Below are 20765 nucleotides of genomic sequence, written 5' to 3' on the forward strand. Positions count from 1 at the left end.
CATATTATTTTTATAACCATAATTAATATACATAATTAAATACCTAAATCATTTTAATATTATCATCTTCAATTGATTAACTGTAACTGTTCAGGAGGATTAAAAACATAAATGTACGTATAAATCAGAGTAGTAAGGACTCATTTAAATTTTAGAATTAGTATAATTATCCTACTCCCTAATATAATTAGAAAAAGCCTACGAATATAATGAATAAATGAATTTAGCTGAGATGAGATAGGGGTAAAAATAAAACAATATTTTTTTGATTGTACAATGTTTATTTCATTTTCATTCATAATATCATAGACATCGTTACAAATATGTCGATCGAGGAACTCGTTACCTGAAAAATTGACATTAAATTAATATCGTGTAAAGTTTATACATTATAGAGCTTAATAAAACATATCATCTGGGATAAAACTTGAATAAAACTGTGAAATTGTTTATAGCTTATTTTCCATTAAGTTTTATAAGGCTAATGTTAAAAAATATTTACAGTTTTTGGCTGAAACCAAATTATGACATAAACATAGTAATAAAATAAACATTACAATTTTAACTACAATTAAGTATAACAATGAATTAACAATTAATTTAATATTACAAATCAATAAAAAAAGTACTTACGTGTAAAAAATCATGCATAAGTAGCATGCACATGCATAAAAAATGCCTTACATGATGGATGTCATAAATTTTTGTAAATTAGTAATTAATTATAACAATTTAATCCCATTAAACATGCGGATTTGTAATGGTCGTTGCCTATAAATTTATATATAATTTACCTGGGGATAATAGATATATAATTTACCTGGGGATAAATCTCTACTTAAACCTGATACATACCTAGTTGAAGAGTTTGTTTATTTGAACGCGCTAATCTGTATTGAATAAAATTGAGTAAATCAAAATTAAAAAAAAAAGTATAGTATAGTATTTTAAAAAGTATAGACTATAAACATATATCTTACTAGAGGTCCGCCCCGGCTTCGCCCGTGGTACATATTTCGCAATAAAAGGTAGCCTATGTCCTTTCTCGGGTATCAAAATATCACCATACCAAATTTCATGCAAATTGGTTCAGTAGTTTAGGCGTGATTGAGTAACAGACAGACAGACAGACAGAACTCGCATTTATAATATTAGTATGGATATATAAAATTCTCGTGTCACAATGTTAGTCTGCATACTCCTCCGAAACGGGTGGACCGATTCTCATGAAATTTTCTGTGCATATCGGGTAAGTCTGAGAATCGGCCAACATCTATTTTTCATATGTACCACGGGCGAAGCCGGGGCGGACCGCCAGTATTATTATAACATTCATATACGATGAGGGTGAAACCGCTGGGCACAGCTAGTACAATATAAAACAAGGATCAATAATGATAGGCTGTAATATACCAATTAATGTGTGTATCAAAATGAACCAAATGCTTATTAATAATTTAATTAGACATTAATACCTAACCGAAGTACGTGCCGCTAAAGATTATATTAGCAGTTTTCAAATAAAACAGAAACGGATGATCAGCAATTACTGTGTTTTCACTGTAGGTCATTGCCATTTCAAAGACAATAAATTCTGTAACATCAAAATCTTATATATAAAAATGAATCGCAAAATGTGTTGGTAAGCGCATAACTCGAGAACGGCTGAACCGATTTCGATAATTCTTTTTTTATTGTATTCCTTGAAGTACGAGGATGGTTTTTACGTAGAGAAAACGTAAATATGTACCACGGGCGAAGCCGGGGCGGACCGCTAGTAATTAATAAACCCAATGGCGTAGTAGAAATGTAGTTTTATACGTTAGTATAGCTAGTAACTAGAAAAGATAGCCCAGCATATGTAGGTATGTAGATTTAATTTAATAACACAATCTAATACCATTGTTGTGAGAAAATATACATTTGCGTAGGACATTAATTTAACGGGCATTTTTTATACATAAATACAACTTTCCTAACTTTTATCAGACATAAATGATATTTTAACATAAATTTTTGCTATTATCGATTTTTTATACGTATCGTTTTTTTCGGCATTTTTTTTTCATTTCTATGCTATTCTGTACACAAATGTAGCGCACAGCACTTCTCATGCATAAAGACAACTTTACTTTATCAGTTATAAATGAAATACGTCGATTTTTGCTTCCATCTATTTCATTCAGCATTAAGTTCAGCATGCATACGTATTTAATTTTATTGTTTGTTAAAAAGACGAAGTGAGATGCGATTGAATATATTTAAAATACAAAAATACCTAAGCGAGGTAACCTCCTGAAAACATTGTATTTTTTTTTGCTTTCAAGTAAAATAGGAAAGGACGATTTGCAATAAATCTTATTGGTGGCAATTTGTGCTGGCGCATAGACCTATAGTACACTCTAACATCTGCAATGAAAAAATAAACAATTTTATATTCAAGAAAAAAAAAACAAGTGGTTTTCACAATTTATTCGTATTTGGTGGAATACTGTAAAAGTACTTATTACAAATGTAAATATTTATGAGTAAAGTAAAAAATAAAAATGATATGAGGTATGAGGCAGGTTAAATTCCTAGAGTGCCCTAGCTTGCTCTCAATATCAACATACAAATGTCACACCATACAACGCATTGCTGCAATGTGTTGAAGGACAATAAAATGTACAAAATATAACATTGGATTTTTTATGTACCTACGCTAAAGATAAAGACGCAACACGCACCCTTCTTTTTTGTAGATGGATCTGTGTATCGGGAGTGGTAGTAAACCAGCACCAGAAAAGCTTTCACGGAATTCACACAGTATAAATTAGCTGTTTATTTTAGCCATTGTTATAGGACATTGAATAAATTAGCTGTTTATTTTAGCCATTGTTATAGGACATTGAATCCTGCGCACGAGGACTGTACAAATATACATGGAGGCGTTTTTTCACCCTGTAATTTGTCATGAATAATTCGACCATTAATTCAACCATGTATGTAATAACATCTATATACTAAGGTGTAAGTATATGGTAATGAAAAGGTTTGTTTATAGGAGCATCACACGAGAAAATAACACATAAATATTGATTGTATCGTTTATTTTTAAAATATAATGTAAAATTTTTAATTATTTGATATTTTGTAAAGAATGGTCATGCAAAATTAAAGATTATAAATTATCTGGGCGCATGATCCTTTTCTCCGAAATATTCATATTTCTTATGTGATATATTAATTGAAAATTAATAATACAAAAACAAATCTGAAAACATAAATAGATGATACTATATAATATTGTAACATTAAATAAATAAAACACTTTAAACGTGCTATAAGCGAGTTAAAATATTTAGCAAAGGCAAATATATTAGGCAATTGCATGTAAAGATAATTTCGATGCCTCCTAAGTATAATGAGTCAACTGACATTTTAGTAATTTTACAGGAGAGTGATTTGAAGGCAAATCGTTTATATTTTAATGAAATCAAATTAATTCGAAACAAAGTAAATGTTTTTTTAATAAAAATTGTAAGCCCTTCCTTTGGTATAAAATGATTTTGCTGATTTTTGTTTTTAAATGGCTTTTTTTGTAGATGGCTGGGTATACGCCGGCGGGACTCAATAGTGAAATGGTTTAACTACCAGTTATATTTATGTACGTTGTTCATCAAAATCTATCGTTAACACCAAAATCACATGAAATAATGATTGTCATTTTATTAATATAATTTTACTTTTGTTTGTTTCGGGTTTGTTTATCTCAATAAATAATAAAATGCTGAAATTATGTCACTTGACTCATTATACTAGGAAAGTAATTAGCAAAGTTAACATTTGAAACCTCAACGTATACTGGACCAATGTAATTTACTGAGGTTTATTTTTAGGAATCTTTTTTTATAATACCTTTCGATGTGTGGGATTAATAAAAGCTAGGAAGAAGAACATGAATAAGAAACCAACAACAACTCATTTTGAAGAATCACAATGTATTTTTAGCCATAATTAAGTAGGAATATCTTTTTAACATAATAGCTTTACTAAACGCTACAACGTGAACAAAACGCTATTAAAAAATATCATTTGGTAACTTACGTTTAACAATAATGAAAATTATCGAAATTAATGACGTAGTAATCCAGACATTTCTAGTTCTTAACAAATTAAAAATCAGTCGTTAGATCCATTAGAATCTATTCTAAAAGCTACAAGTAAAAACAAATCAACATTTAACAAATTAACAATGTTCCATCATCAAAGAGAAATAAATTAATAACGTAACAGTCTAAGGCATTTCTAATACTCAAAAATATAAATTTTAACAAATTATAGTCATATATCTATAATCATAAGTCAGAATCGCTGTCGTTAGCTGCATTAGAGTTCGTTGAAATCAAATTATTATAAAATAAATGATACTCTTTAGGAATTACCAGTGTCTTACAAAGATCCATCAAATCTTTGTGCTTATTTTGGTCCACAGGAATGGGTATCTGATAAGCTAAAGAAATATTATTATCTACGTCAATATTTAACTCTTTTCTATTTCGTGTAGCTTTTGAATTTTGATATCTTTACACAATCTATCTACTTGTAACAACATCTTGGTATCTCGTTTTACAAAACAGCCTATATGGATAATCCGCTTAAACTAGTTCTTCTGTTACTTTATTCCAAGGCATTTTTGATCCATCATTGGTAGTTGTCCAGTTGTTTATAAGTTATAGCTTTGATTTAAAGTGAGTGAGACACTTTAAACTTTGTATGGCTTTTCATCGGATTTGGCAAAACTAAAAGCTGTAGCTGTCTTTCGTCTGTATTTCAATTATAGCCTGCATACTGTCGCCTTCATTTGGACCCACTAATAGAAAGCTATGACTAATATATAACAAACTTTGAACTAGCTAGTTCTAAGTTTGTTATAGATATATTATTAAGATTAAGAATATAATTCTGTTTCTATTTTGGCCTCCACAGTTGTCTGACCTGAACCGGAAATCTTTGACACCATTACCCACCGTGTCTTCTTTAAACTTGAAAACACAGCTGGAAATTTCATTTGCGCCTCTCTTTGCTGTCTGTTGTCATAAAAAACAATAACCATAATATCATTCATTCATGTCATCAATCATCATAATATCATCGATTCCTATGTAAATTTTTAAAATTTTCGCGCCCTGTTTGATTGCATTCTGTTAATATTATTAATTTAACATGTTAAAGAACAATTATTATCTTAAATGGTGTGCTTACTTGCCGCCATTCATAGTCTACTGAGCCGATATAAACTTGTATATCGATACAAGTTTATTGTGTACCCCCTCTCACGCCCCGCGTACACTGGTACAATGTCATTTAGATCAATTTACGATGTACGATTTTAACTGATGTTGAAATTGATTTGGTATACGTGAAATTATCTCAGTAATTATTGTACTTTTTTAATTTTTTTTAACACGAACGTTTAGATCACGATTTATCATGTTCGTTTTTATAAAAATATGAAAATACCTAAATTTGTTAGTTGACTCAGTATACTTAGGAGGCATCGATTTGTCTTTAAGGAATAAAAATTTATTACCTGTTGGCAGTTACCCAATATCTATTTTGTCCCCGAATCGATTTGAAATGTATATTTTAAAATATTGCAATATATTATACAAATTCAAAAAGAACAAGCACCATTTGGATCATTGTTTGTGTTATTTGTGATATTAATAACATGCATGAATTATTTCGGCCTTTTGGATAAGATCAAAGTAGTATTTAAAATGTGCTTATTAAATACATAAGTGGCGTTGGCGCCATTCTATACTTTATAATAAAATTTACAAATTAAAAGGTATAAACAAATTAAGAATAAATATTTAATTCTTATATTTTATGCTAGTTATAAGAATGTAAATTGAATAACGCCGAAATCCCATCTCTCTTTTATTAGTTTATTATAAATACATATTATATTAAAGCTAAAAAAATAAACAATTCGAACACAGTTTAATACGTTTTAATCAGGACAAATGTATTTTTCATATTTTTCAACAAAAAAACTTGTATTACGGTGATCATGTCTAGAATAGTTGTGTCAAATGTATTCGTGTAGTTAGTATATTTGCGTGCGTATGTCATCCAGCATATTTTCCAATAAACACATGCGTATCTAGTTCAGCAACTTTTAAAAGGAATATAAATGGATGGTTTGCAATAAATACTTCAGAAAACCCGCCAAATCGGAAGTCGATATTGATATCTGAAAATTTTCCAAAATAATTTAAACATTGTGTTTTATTTGTTACTAAAATTATTGATTAGTGTGTTTTATTGATTGCTTTTTTTAATAACTGTACAATAGTTTTAGTAAACTATTATTTTATGTTAGTCGAATTCATAATATTAGTATATTAACATGATATTAACGGTTATATTACGCAATTACGACTTTAGTTTATATTAAATATTAGAAGAGTGTGAGTTTTATTATTATTGGAGTTTAGTATTACATCATTTTCCTATCATAAGCACGTTCACGAAGCAACTTTGGGACTAAAGCTATGTTCTCCAGATATTGTGTTAAATACCATGCAATAATATTATTTTATTCTGTAAGTGACTCAGCCAGCATGCAATAGATGATTTAAATAGGTAAATACCTAAGCGGTGTAGACCCCTGAGAATATTTGTATATTTTCAACTTTCAAGAAAAATAGAAAAGGCTGATCAGCTACAAATCTTTTTGGATTAATATATTTGACCATAATCTTCTTACGTATGGCAAACACTGTAATCATAAAAATGCCTTTAAAGGAGACTTTCCGTATTACTATTATTTGTATACGTAGTATATTATTATTAGTCTGTGCTATTATTATCCATAAAGTAATTATCTGATCTCTTATTCTAATATAAAGAAGTTCTAATATAAAGTAGGATATCTATATATTTTTAACGAAACACAGCTGGACGGAAATATACTGCAATAAATATGGTTTGCGTCGACTTCATTATTCTTACAAAGTCCTTGGTATAATGTTTTTATAAACAGCTCAAATTATACCACCATTCTGAATAAGGGTATCTATCTATAGCACCGCACGAATAAAGAAAATATAAAATGAAATACAAACTAACATAATAAAACAAAACAAAATGTAAGGTAATGAAAAGGATCTATTATTTCTACGTTGTGTAATAAAATAACACTCAAGCATAAATATTTGTAAAATTTATTTTGTAATTGAAAACATAATACAGGTATAACAATGTAATAACTTATTTTATTTGTGTTACAAACGTTAATTTAAATATTTGATCGTCATTTACATTATCTTGATATAATGGATTAGCTTCACTCGTCGTTTATTATTTTAATAATCGGGACGGATATAAAATAATTTTGAAGACACTTCTAATGCTGATAGGTGTGAAAACTGAATCTGAAACGCATAAATACCGTTATTACTATAAAATTTCACGTATAAAAATTAAAACAAAAAAGCTAAATAGCTAAATAGTGATTTAAGTTCTAACAAAAAATAAACAAAGCAATACATAATTATATAATTAATGTAGCAAATTGCAATTTTACACAGAAAGTACACAATCCTTAAAAAACCTTGATTATTATTCCATGAGCAGAATTTAGAAGCATTTAAAATTACTCCATATTAGATAAGGAACTGTATTTCAAAACCTATAAAATCTTAAATGTTAGTAAATAAGCAAATTTCCCGTAAAAGCAATAATTATGAGCATTAGTTTTTGGTTATTAACTCCGAATAACATGCGAGCAAAAATATATTTTTATATTGATACCTAATTGAAGTAGACGCCGTTAAATATAATTTCATCTCCTACTTTCAAACTAAATAGGAAGGGACGATTTACATTGAATCTTTTAGGACGAGAGATCGCTGCCGAGAGATAGGTGATTCCGAAATCTGGAACATTAAAGGTATAAAAAAAACAGTGACAAATTATAATTAAATTATTATAATTTATATTAGTAACAAGGTATTAGTATACAGGAAAAACTGTATTCATCTCTGGGATATCTACGAGATTTAAACAACGTTATATTACATCGTTTTGTATAACAAATAAACTCAAAAACCACTCTATCGATTTGAAATTATTTTAGGATTAATAAGCTACATCTTTAATGAGTAGAAAAAAATAAGTATTATAAGAATGGCTGGAGTTATATCTTTTTAAGTGTCGTTACGATTATTTATTTAAAACTTTATGTGTGTTCAACATTACTTGAGTAATTTATTTATTGAGGATGGTGTATAATTTTCTGATTAATTATTTCTTATTGGTTTAAATAAGTTTAAATGGTTTCATAATTTCAATATCGTTTTCGTAAATTGAATTTCTGCACAGGCGACTCTATAGCATGTGCTTAGTGAGCTTTTACGTTATGATCTTTTCAAAGTCTCTTAACCCATTGACCACCGTAAGGCCCGATCGGGGCGCGACACAATAGATTTTCTATTGTGTCTGTGATTCCGAGGACTGATGGATTAAGATATAATTTATAAAACTGTCGATACTTTACATAAAAATTGTTTATTAACTTGAGCACTGTATTGAATACTTTGATAAGATCACGACTCATTAGTTATTATACGTAAGATAGGCCCAAATCAGCCAGCTAGAAATGCATTGAATTTCTGTGTCTAGGTGTAGAGTAGTTACTACAGTAATACAATTAATCTATTGTTAATCCATTTAATGTAAGTGTAATAATTAATAGTATCTAGAACATAGTTGTATTGTGTTCTCTGAATAAGACATTTTCTACATCATAAAGTTAATGAAATAGGTTTATGATGTAATTATATATTATGTATTTGATGAAGATTTTTGTGTTGTTTAAAAACGTATGTTAAGATAATTGAAATTAAATGTTTTGAAAAACATTTAAGGCATTTTATTATAATTTGAAAATTATTTGCATTCATATGAAAAATGGTTGTATAGGAATGAGGGTGATTAAAATGTCTTGAGTAGATTTATTTTCATTTTATTTGTCTTATAATTTTGCTTACATCTTAAAAGTTTACAATAGAAACATTATATGGTCATTCAATTTATTTAGTTTTATTGTTAATTATTCTTACTCTTTAATACTACTGAGTATTGATTTTGTTCAATATCGAAATGTTTGCTACACATGTATTTTATATTAAATTATTTTTCTAATTAGATTTAATTCCATTGAATAAATTGAATCCAGCGGCTCTTATTTCGTAGTAAAACGGTCTATCAGCTATGAAAATCCTTGGGAGTTCAATCATAATGCTGTCAATGTATAAAGTGAAAGCTGAAACAATATTGAACATTCAATATTATATGTGCATATAAATTAAATAAATAATATTTATACGAGCGTAATATATTTGTTTAACAACTACATTGTCAAGGAAAGAATAAGTTCCATTTTATTAATGTATCATGAAATGACTTCGAAACAATGTTAATGTATGCGTATTGAGTAATTATTAGTGCATAAAATAAATAAAATAATAAATAATGCATCGTGCATGCCATAAAGAAATTACCTTTTAGTTTTAGAAATAAATATTTTAATAATAATTGCAGCGTGCATGCAAACAAATTATTAGTACTACACTAGGTATATTTTATTAAATGAAAGTATTATTATTTCAATTGTTTTATTAATTGTTTTTGCTTTTATCGTATTTTTTTGTACGTGAATATTAATAAGATAAAATCCTTCTTCTATAATATAAAAATAATATAATAATAAGCTGTTAGGGAAATTATTTTGCAATATAATAATTGTTAAACTAGATTACAACTAACTACCTATTGCCCTAGCATTATTAAAGAAAAGACTAATTTATTTTTCATCAATTCAATTGCATTAAAGTTTTATGAAATACATAAGTATTATCAATTATGATACTGTATATCTGACAGAGTAAACTAGTATTAATAAAAAGATATCCATGCATATCGCATTTTAAAAACTAATTTTTAATACCTAGGAGTAGAAAGCTCCATTGAATAAAAAGTATTTACATCCTTTCAAGTAAAAAAGGAATGGACGATTGACCAAGAATGTTTTAGAACAAGTGTCACAGTCATTTCTAGTTCCGAATTCTGAAAAATAACATGATCAACTTAAATATTTATTATTCGTAAATTTAATGTAAATAAGAAAAATACAATCACATGTAGGATATTATTATGCAGATACAAACTCCTTAACATTTTTTCAGATCAATTTTTTGTATTCGTTACAACATGAATTGATAAAAAACAACTGTTTGAAAAAGTAATTTAAAGATATATATGTCTTGTACATTAAAGGGGAAACAATAAACATTAATAAAAATAAAATAAAAAATGCTTGATATATTTAAGTAAGTACCATAATATGCATTTAGGATAAGGTTCTTTGTACTGCTTGTTTGCAATCAAACAAAACAATAATACCTTTAGGTAAATTCGTTAAGATTATATAATGAGATTATTAAAAAGTAATCTTTTTTAATTCGTCAGGCCAAGTCATCAAAATAAAAAAAAATCGTAAAAAATAAAAACTTGAGAGTGAGGTCAAATAATAGTATCAAATGTTTGTTCGATGTTGTTTATTCACTAAAAAGTCAGACAATATCGTCTAGTACATAACACTGGGATAATTTAAATATTATTGAATTCGCAGTCCGTTAAATAATGTGACTCCACCAGTTCTGATTTCAAAGTAAAATGGTCTGTCAGCGAGGAAGATCTTCGGAGGAGGCTCGTTAAGTAAAAGACTTGTTGCGACGATACCGAAGACTGAAAAAAATCCGAACTCATATTTTAACAACCTTTTAATGAAGCATGCAATCGAACAAACATATTATTACTAGTATAGTATTATAATATTATCTGTGATATTATCAACTAACACTACTCGGCATTAACTTTAAGCATTCATAGCAATATTGTCTACAATTCTACCATATCTTTTAAATGCATGTACATAATATGTATAAATAAAATAAAAATAATATATTTTTTGTATTTATTACCATATTTTTCATCCACGTGAATGATAAGAAAAATTTGAAAAAATGTATCGAGTAATTTTATAAAATATTAATTCTGGGAAAACGCATCGAATATTTTTGAAGCTTTTTTTGAAGGTTTTGCCGAAAAAATATACGAAAGATAAATTCTTTATTAATACAGTTTCATTGAATATTTTATAAAATTTAAAACTGTTATTTTATTAAGATTACTCTTACCGTTATTTTTTATTAATTGGACGTAGTAAATAGGAGTTACGTTTTTAAATTGATCCTATAGTATACGAATGTAATAAGTTGTTTTAATATTTACTTATTGAAGTTTTATTATGAAGATGATATATAATTATAAGTATTATGTAAAAGCAGATTATATATCTATATATATATATACTTTATTTGCTGCATGCATTACATACATGGAAATGCTAATAAATACCTAGGAGTGATAGGCTCCACTAAATAAAATTGTGTCGCTTCCTTTTAAATAAAATAGGAACGGATGATCAGCAAGGAAGATTTTTGAAAGTGAAAATAGAACTAATCCAAACTCTGAAAATGGAAATAAAAAATAAAATGTATATTTGATTTCATTATATTCACCATTATTTAGCTGGTAGGCAAATTATGTGAGTGTTTCGTGCTTGTGATGTTATAACTGATCAATCTTTCAGATAGTGTACAGTCTACATGTTTACAATTATAACGAAAAAAATATAAATTTTGTGCTAAAACAAATTTAACCTTTAACTCAAAATGAGTGTGATATACGGCCAGTAGTTTTACAATTTTGAATGCAGAAAGTATATATTTATTTGAACAGGGTCTCGTAAAGATTATATATAGAACGGGAACAATAACAATAAAGAGAGCAAGATTCATGGTTTATTAAATTTACTTTATTTAATTATGTGATTACCTAATTGTTAACTTAATACTCTGACCTTGATTTTACCGAACTTTGTGTCCCTTATTTAATAATATCGTATATTTTATTTTTTCCTTTCTTGAATTTTATAAACTTTGGAGGTTACATCGAATAAAATTATTTAATATTTATTATTATATATTATTCCTTGGACAATATTTTTAGGTTATATATAGCACATGAAATCTATGATGAAGATTTGGGAAACAGAAAACAGGAAAATTTTTGAGCTTGCTGATTGGATTTAATTCCTTTCCTATTTTAGTATAAATAGTTTACTCAAGAACAAAATGACAACTTTATATGAAATTATTGTATACAAGTATACTTATACTCAACAAAGCCAGATTCATGTATTATCCTATTTTGTCGGGATGCAAAGCTATTTATTTAGCTGTTAACGACAGAACGCTTCCATAAAGAGAATGTAAGTACTTCTTTATGGAACAAATGATAACGCGTTGAAATCTCTAGCAATGTACGCTCTTATATGACAAGAAGCTTAGAAATGAGAAGTGACTTTGCTAAGTCTACTTCATTTGCAGCATCCTATACTGTTTACTCGTATTTTGTATTGAAGAACCCTTCAATATATAATATTAAGAAGCCTTTCTTGTAACTGTTTGTAAATATAGTATGTATATATATTTATGTTGGATGCTACCATGAGAGGTGAGGATAGATTAATGAACGTAAAACATCTTATATATTGTAGCCTTGTATAATTCCAAGTTAACACAGGGATTTAAATTCGTACAACTTTCTATTCTTTAAAAATTATCATAAATTCAAACATTTCGTAGTACCACATTGATATCAAATATTATTTTAGCATATTAGAAATGGATGTTGATATTCAAAGAGTGTATGTAGAGGTATACACGATTGTTTTTTTATGATGATAAATATAATAATAATTGTTCTTTCTTTTTAACTAGATGGTCAGTGTAAATTGTTTTTCAAGACAAATATTGAAGAAGCATTTACTTAGATTTCTAATTTACTTGATTTTTGAGAGTTTGCATGAAGTCGCTATGATGATGATGACCTTTAATGATCTAAGATGATGACCGTATAGAAATTTAAAACAAAAAGAGCAGAGTATTTACAGAGGCGGTTTCGTGGGTATTCTTATATCTATCAATTGTCACAATACCCTTACGATTATCGTAAACACGCTTACTTGTGTGTGTGAGTCATTTCGAACGTGTTGTATGAAGTTTCCCTACCGGTTGTCTATACTGTCTGTGTCTGTGTATCTATATTGTGATACACCGCAGTTTTTGATTGCTTTGACTTTAAAAGTAATTAAGTACTCCTTGTTTAGGTTCATGCATTTCGAAGGGAAAAGGTTTTGATAGACAGAAAACGCTAAAACCAATGTTTATATTTGTAAAAATTAAGTATTTTTATAATTAAATGAAATAAAAGTCAAATAGGAATTCATGTAGTTCATACATTTTTTTGCAAAGCTTGGAACATTGATAGATACTTTATTTGGTGTACTGATATGTTACAACGATTACAAGTATTCAGGTTTAATTTTTAAACAATGTGCAATATGAACATCATTTCAAATATTATAATTATCTTATTGTTTATTTATTCCAGCATTAATTCCATTGAATAAAAGCAATCCTTTAGACCGTATATCGAAATAAAATGGCCTATCAGCTTTAAATATCCTGGGCTGTGGTTTAACGTTTGGCATTAACATATTAATAAAGAAACCTGAAAAAATATATTAATTAAATAATTAAATAGTTACTTCATTTATAAATATAATCAATTTGGAAAGATCGCAAAGGAACTGAAATACATTTATTTGACGAAATTGTAAAAATCAGCGAAACGACAGCTTTGTCAACAGACTTGTTTATTGCTAAACACACAAATTCAATGCTAGAATTTATGGTGTTATTCCAGGAATACAATTTTATTCTTTTAATAAGAATTTTCGTGTTGAACAAAACAATCTGGTATAAATTAGGCTTACGCGTTAATGGTATAATATAATATTGTTATTACTTTTTAATAGGTTAGGTTAGGAGTTAGAGTTGAAAATTATATGCTCAAAGAAACCAAAGGCCATTACATTAATTCCATAATTTGAAACTTGAAGCGATACTGCCCCGATACTGCCCAAAAGTATGAAATGAATGCCAAGGAAATGATAAAAATAGGCATCAAAACTATACCTAAATCCGGAAAATTAATATTTTACTCCAGAGAAAATTGGCGATGATCTAACTCTAATTTCGAGATAAAATGGTCGATTAGCGAAGAAGATTTTCTGATTTGGCGTTATGACGAAACTTTCTTTCCGAGGTAAGAATACTGAAAATATGAAGCGACAAGTTCCAAAATGGCTTATTGACATCACTTACGAAATCTCTAACAAGAAGGCTCAAAGTTCGACATGATTTTTGAGTTCTATTTGTTATAGATATGTTTTAATTTTGTGCACTCAGTATTATTAAGTTAATTTAAAAAATACTGCCCAGAGATGAGACATTGAAAAATAAAATAACAAAAAAGGTTAGTTTACAGACAAGTAAAAGAAATATTGTGAATAGTATTTACCTTTTGTTACAAAATGAAGAAGGAAGATCACAGTAATAATTATAACTTTCGTAACAGTGATTATTTTAGTTCTTGAATATCTTATTCTTGCATAGAAGTTAGTACAGTTTGAATTATTCACAGAGGAAGAAATAAACTTAATCACACGGTAAGGTTATCAAATGCAAAACGCAAATTAATAAGATTTGTAAAAAGTTAAAAAGTAGATATTAATATGGCCGAAAGTTATATGTTTGAGTTTATTGGGTTATCAATAATCTCAAACTAATGATCGTTTTTTTTACAGCAAAACTCACCGTTGGCAGCGGCTGCTTCAGCACCTTCTTCATTCACTTCAATAAAGGCCTTTTGTAAAGCATCAGAAATATATAAACCGTTATCAGTTCCTTCCAAGAGGTTGCTAAGGCGAGCGGTGTTGGCAGAGAAAACTCTCTTAACGCCCATCTGCAACAAAGTTATCAAATATAATTACAAATTTAAATTTGGCTGGTACAAAGAATTTAATTCTTATTTCCCATGTACATTGTACGCACTACATATATGGGCCAGCGATACTTACATTTTCCAAAACCTTTTTAAGATCGGTGGTAGTTTCAATTTTGAATTTAGGAATGTGAACTTCAACTTCCGTCTTGTATAAGTTTTTCAGGGCCTTGTCCAAAACATTAGGGTCCTTTAATTTCTGTTCCAATTCATTGATACCGTCTACTTCATTTGGAAGTACCAATACCATTGATGCTTCTTCTCCTTCATAGAACATTTCCAAAATCTAAAATATTTAAAAATAAAATTACCCTGGGCAGTGTAAGTACTATTGTTTGTACATTATGAATTGTCATGTTACATTTATTTATGGGAAGATTGTTTTCAATTAGGTATAACAATTATATATTTATAAATGACAAAGAATAATGTAATATGAATATTTTTATTTACCTGGGCTTTGAGTTCGTCACTTTCACCATACTGGAAATCTCCTTTTTGGTACATCATATCAACTTTAACAGACTTGTCTTTGGTTACATGGAAATCTCTTGGTGCCGTTGCATGTTTGTTGAAGGGACTTTTCCAGAGACCCTGAATATTTAAATTTCGTAAATTCATTAAACGACATTTTTAAGGTATTTTAGTATCGAAATTTTTTTCTAATACTGCTTTGGTCGAAATGGTTTTAAACATGCACTAGGGATATATTTCAAATAGTTCTAAATAGCGGGTCTTGTCTATTTTCAATGTGATAAGCTAGACTGAACATATTTCTTCAATATTTTTTTTTAATTCGGTTATCTTAAAATAGAATTGTTAAATATCAAAAGTAAACTCAATTAAATTTATTATTGTATGCACTAATACAATAATAAATAAAAATCGTAATCGTAAACACAGTAATGGATTGATAATGGATTGATTCAATCACATTACCCATTAAATTGTCTCTATCATAATTAAAATTAAATACCTTGAAATAAATAGCATTGACCAACAATGCACGAGTATCAGAACTTAAAGAGTTAGGGTCCACGAGATTCTTTATTTTGTGGTTTGTCTGGTCTTCGACCTGTAAAGAAGTAACAATATGGTATCATAGATAAACAAATTTTTTGTACGTAAATTGGATTATACTTTAACAATTATATTATCACAATTACCCAGGCATTAATCGCATTCGCAGTTGGGCCACTATCAACGAAGTTTACGTTTTGAACTTCAGAGTGGAAAACATCACGAGTTACAGCTGCAAAATTGTCATTTAATTTGTAATTTTGTGCGATGTAAATTTTACTCGCAGTTTTGAGTTCAACTCCCTTGACCGATTTCAGTCTGTCATCGGAATGAGAAAACACTGCTTTCGTCTGAAAATTGAAAAGGTTGTTTATTTTTATTATTATTGATATGAGCGTTAAAAAATTCATGGTCAGTCGATGTTATTATTATCATTTACGGTTTTCTTACGGGATTTTCCTGTTGACGATTTTCTCATATTATTATTATAATTTTACTCACAACATTGTCGTTGGGCATGCCGATAGCGTTGAGCAATTCATCGTGGGATTCTCCTTCAGAAGCCAAAGCCAGCTGAGCGAGGGGAGTCAACACGGAGAATGCTGACATTACAAAACTTTCATTTGGCTTCTCCTTTACTACTTCCTGAAATTGTTGTTAATGTTATTTGATCACTTTATTAATAATAATGGAGGTTTTTAAGAGTAGAGTGAACAGGTACATCCTAGGAAAGCACGCTCAGCTTACCATCAGGTGAGATCGTGGTCAAGCACTCCCCTATTGTACAATAAAAAAAATATATCTTTAGATATTCAAAAGTCATTGTTCGTTTGGTTTTTTCTTGATCAGTTTGTTCTATTAACAGAGGCGTTCCTAAGGTATATTGAATGAATTAGACGTTAGATGACTTATGCCTTTGGCCTTAAATGTTCCTGTTTCCTCAATATGGTATCTTAGCCAATAATGCAGATAATTTGCACGCGATATTGCTTCAGATGCTTGCTCTGTGTTGACGAATTGAACAATGTTTTAAGATGAAAGAATAAGGGCATTGCTAGGTACTAAGATGTATTCAAATCACATTCAAATGCATTAGATTTAAATTCATATCGATATAATATAACTTACAGAGAACATGTTAGCTGTGAATTGATCGTTTCCATTTTTCAATGTTCTGGATAATTCCGTATTATCTCCTAGTGCTATAACAGCGAGTGTCATCACTGAAAAATAAACATAAGAGTTGAAATGTAAGGAAATTTTTAGTTTCAGTTATAATTAAAGGTAGTGTTTATATGTATATATAAACACTACCTTTAGGATTTCATCTGACAATGTTTTCTATAGTATTTACTATTTGTGGAGCTCTATAAATAATTTGTAGTACATCTAATTGAACTACAACTACATATTTAATTTTATTGCTTATCGCACCAAATTTTATGTATTTTAATTATAAATTATTGAAGTGATAGTCTAATGTAATAGAATTTAAAACAGTACAAATTATTTCAATATTGTCCGAATAGTACTCGCTGGATTCATTAAGTTTGTTCGTAAAAGTAAAAGATATATATCTACACTCCCAAAGGCCACACATACCTACAATTAATTTCAAATGTATATCACTGTGTTTACGAATAGATAAATTAAAATTGTTTAACATATTAATAACATGAATCATCAGTCCGGTGCTTTTTCGTGCATCATTAAAATTTTAAACACGACATGTAGAAGATGTATAAACGTTTTCGATAAAAGGTACACAAAAACAGTTTATTAATTGACTTCGATTGAACTTTAAATATGTTAAACCGGTCTAGGAGGTAAAAAATTCCCTCTATCACTTTTTATGTCTGGGATTTCCAAAGCGACTATGTACTTAGATGCGATGATGTATTGTTTGGTTAAACGACATTGCATCATCGTAATTTTATTTGAAAATAAATAAATCGTAGACTAAAGGAAATACGTGGGAAGTACCAATAATAAAACATATAAGTATTGAATGTTGTTATTTATTATTCAGATCTTTATGCGATTATTTGTTACGGAGTTATTGTTAGTATGTTTTCTATTTATGTTATTTTAACGTAAATAGTAATATTTTAAACAATGATTTTAAATTTTAATGATGATAGCTCTTACTTACTATACTTCAAAAGAAAGTATGTAGTTCATTTAGTAGTAGTGGTCCGGGAGCCAGCAGCAGATTTTATGACCAAGTTCCTCTCAAGCGGTAATTAGTAAAATGCATCAAAGTATAGTATTATGAAGCCTCGTGAACGTCAGCTGGAGCTCGGTTGGGGGGAAGAGCGGTTGTAGCCTCCCGTATCAGCTGACGGCTTTTCCACCAAGATACAGCCAGCTGACATATATATTTATCCACAGTTACATATAAGCTATCATCAGGTAAATTTTTGTTTGAGAGGAAATAACGGAAAATAAATTTTTCTTTAAATTTAACTTTAATGTTCAAGACACCAGCTGACGTATAATACACCATGTTGTAACCAGCTGACTATTTTTTTTCGTTGAGATATTGGGTTAGCTACAATTTGACAAATTTTTAGCTGAGAGGAAATGAATGAATGAATGTATTTTTTTTCCTATGTGCGTGGGAGGCTACAACCGCTCACCCCCCCAACCGAGCGCCAGCTGACGTTCACGAGGCTTTATAATACTATACTCTCATGCGTCTGACGAATTATCTCTTGAGAGGAAATAGTTAACCAAATTTGCACCTGGCTCCCTAACCATAGTTCATTATATTCTGATGTAAATATTAAAAATGGAATTAGTTAATATAATCAATATCATCATAAAATCCAAAGTTAAATTCCTGTGATTTGTACGAGACAACAAAACACATTTAAAATACTTCGCAATAGCGAGTAGAATACTGATGAAGTTCTAAAGCAAAATAATAAAGAAACAATACAACCGAATTGATAAAACGTTTTTGGAAGTCGGCTAAAACCTATAGGTCTCTTTAATAGAAATAAATTGAACAATGGATCGATTTATAAATATAGTGACGTTGAAAATGTATTGCAATTACTTAGGTATGACTCGAAGGGAGATTCCCACTGGAATATAAATTAATATTCATAGAACATCACGTACTTTTGAACATTCTGTCAGTTCTTAGCTATGATCTTAGATCATTAAGTAATGATTTGTTTTAATATATAGATAATTAAAAATTTATTGATTATTTTAGTGTGCCGAACATACGTTTCAGAAGTGAAACTTCATTGGCAAGATTCAAAGATACCAAAATCCTTGAAAATTTAACCTTTGAAGAAGTTTCACTTCAAAAATCTGAATGGTTCCAATAACAAACAATTACAGTGCATTAGTTTCACATAATACGATTATATCCCAATCGATTTGGTTATTTGTTTTGTTTTGATCGATGTAATCGTTTTAAGAAAAACACAACATTAGGAAAAAGTACAAATACCTACTTAAATATTTTAGGTAAAACGAAATTAACTATTATTTTCTTACTTAATATAAAAAATAAAATGTACATAAATAATATTTTATATGATAAAATGTTACTAATTTTCTGATTTATATAAAAATAAACGATACAATAGTTGAAATTAATTTCTTTTATTCAAAGTAATTCGAGTTAATAGCCGGCATTGATTACCATCAGGGGTCAAGGTCAAGTTCACCGATAACTAGATGCTTAAAAACCCACAACTTTGAATACTTTTGTTTATTGAGATAAGAAGTTAAATATATACCTACCTACTTTCAAGATAAAACTCCAATAAATATGTATGAGTTGAAAAGAAATTGCATTTAATGCAATGAAATCGATATTATTAATATGACGTACCTACCTATATTTTTTTATTGATGAAGGTAGGAAAGAAAGTTTTGTATTTTAAGTATTAATTAATTATTAATCTAAGAAATCAATATCACGCATAAAGAAATATAATTCGAAATTAGCATACTATATTTTGATAAAATTCCATGTAAAGCAACAGGCAGGTAATTGAAATTTGAAACGAAGAATATGTACAAAATTATTGGTAATATACTAGAGCATTAAGGAAAATAAATTTGTATTTTTCCAAAAAATATTATTTAAATATTATTCACAAGGAAAATAACATAAAATAGTGGACTTACAATAAAAAATAGTGAGCTTCATTTTGCCGGTTGACTCGTTCAATCGCCGGTCACACACTAACCAGTTTCATGAAGGTGATGTGCCTTAAGTAATTCACAGTCGGTTGTTATTGTTGCCACGGTAAACAATCTCGACTTTGGGTCATTGGGGAATTCAAAGAAATATCACGGTCCCAATTAAAATAAAATTATGCGAGATCTTAGGGACTATTCACATATGCACGTCTTAACTCGGGGCAATTAAAACTATATGACCGATTAAATCCCGTCCAAACAGTTTGGTATTAATACAAGCAAATGTGAAGAGACCCTTCAATCAATTTTCCTAAATTGATAAGACTTCTTTATAATTGTTATTGACATTAGTTATCGTTCACGTAAAATTTGATAAATCCTTCTTGGATAAATCATTGTACGATTTATCTTATTTTCTACTAATTAAGCTAAAATAAGTAGTTTGTTCATGTTCATGTGAACATTAAATTGTGTCTTATACATTAAGAAATGCAGTATCTATTGAATTGAATTGATTATTTGCTGCTGGACCCATAATTAATAGTTATAGA

General features: G+C 28.7%; 1 protein-coding gene across 10 annotated transcripts; it reads right to left on the reverse strand.

The window, feature by feature from the left end:
* Positions 1-260: 260 nt before the first annotated feature.
* On the reverse strand, positions 261-20311 carry LOC149904712 (alaserpin-like). 10 transcript variants are annotated; one of them, XR_016457287.1, is made up of 11 exons: positions 20200-20311; positions 17176-17270; positions 16549-16692; positions 16194-16397; positions 16004-16102; positions 15481-15621; positions 15104-15313; positions 14841-14988; positions 2279-2409; positions 1476-1594; positions 261-346 (listed from the first exon to the last, which is right to left on the reverse strand). XR_016457287.1 is itself a non-coding variant. In XM_090107564.1 (10 exons), the coding sequence occupies exons 1-9, from the start codon at positions 20219-20221 to the stop codon at positions 2279-2281; spliced, it is 1194 nt and encodes a 397-aa protein (XP_089963690.1). In that variant the 5' UTR covers positions 20222-20311; the 3' UTR covers positions 261-346. The 10 variants fall into 10 exon arrangements, 9 of the variants coding, with proteins under 9 accessions (XP_089963690.1, XP_089963691.1, XP_089963693.1 ...); XM_090107564.1 differs by lacking the exon at positions 1476-1594; XM_090107565.1 differs by lacking the exons at positions 1476-1594; positions 2279-2409 and adding an exon at positions 6642-6769.
* Positions 20312-20765: the final 454 nt, after the last annotated feature.

This window comes from Colias eurytheme, chromosome 11, assembly GCF_061535395.1.
Source record: "Colias eurytheme isolate Ceu_HAF_F1 chromosome 11, ilColEury1 Martin Lab GWU primary, whole genome shotgun sequence".
In the NCBI taxonomy this organism is placed as follows: domain Eukaryota; kingdom Metazoa; phylum Arthropoda; class Insecta; order Lepidoptera; family Pieridae; genus Colias; species Colias eurytheme.

Coding starts and splice junctions, on each gene's coding strand:
- LOC149904712 (XM_090107562.1), bottom strand. CDS start 20,221: ATGAAGCTCACTATTTTTTATT. Junction 15,622..16,003: donor TCAATGCTATTTATTTCAAG/GTATTTAATTTT, acceptor TTAAATATTCAG/GGTCTCTGGAAAAGTCCCTT. Junction 13,693..14,840: donor TGAAGCAGCCGCTGCCAACG/GTGAGTTTTGCT, acceptor ATATTTTTTCAG/GTTTCTTTATTAATATGTTA.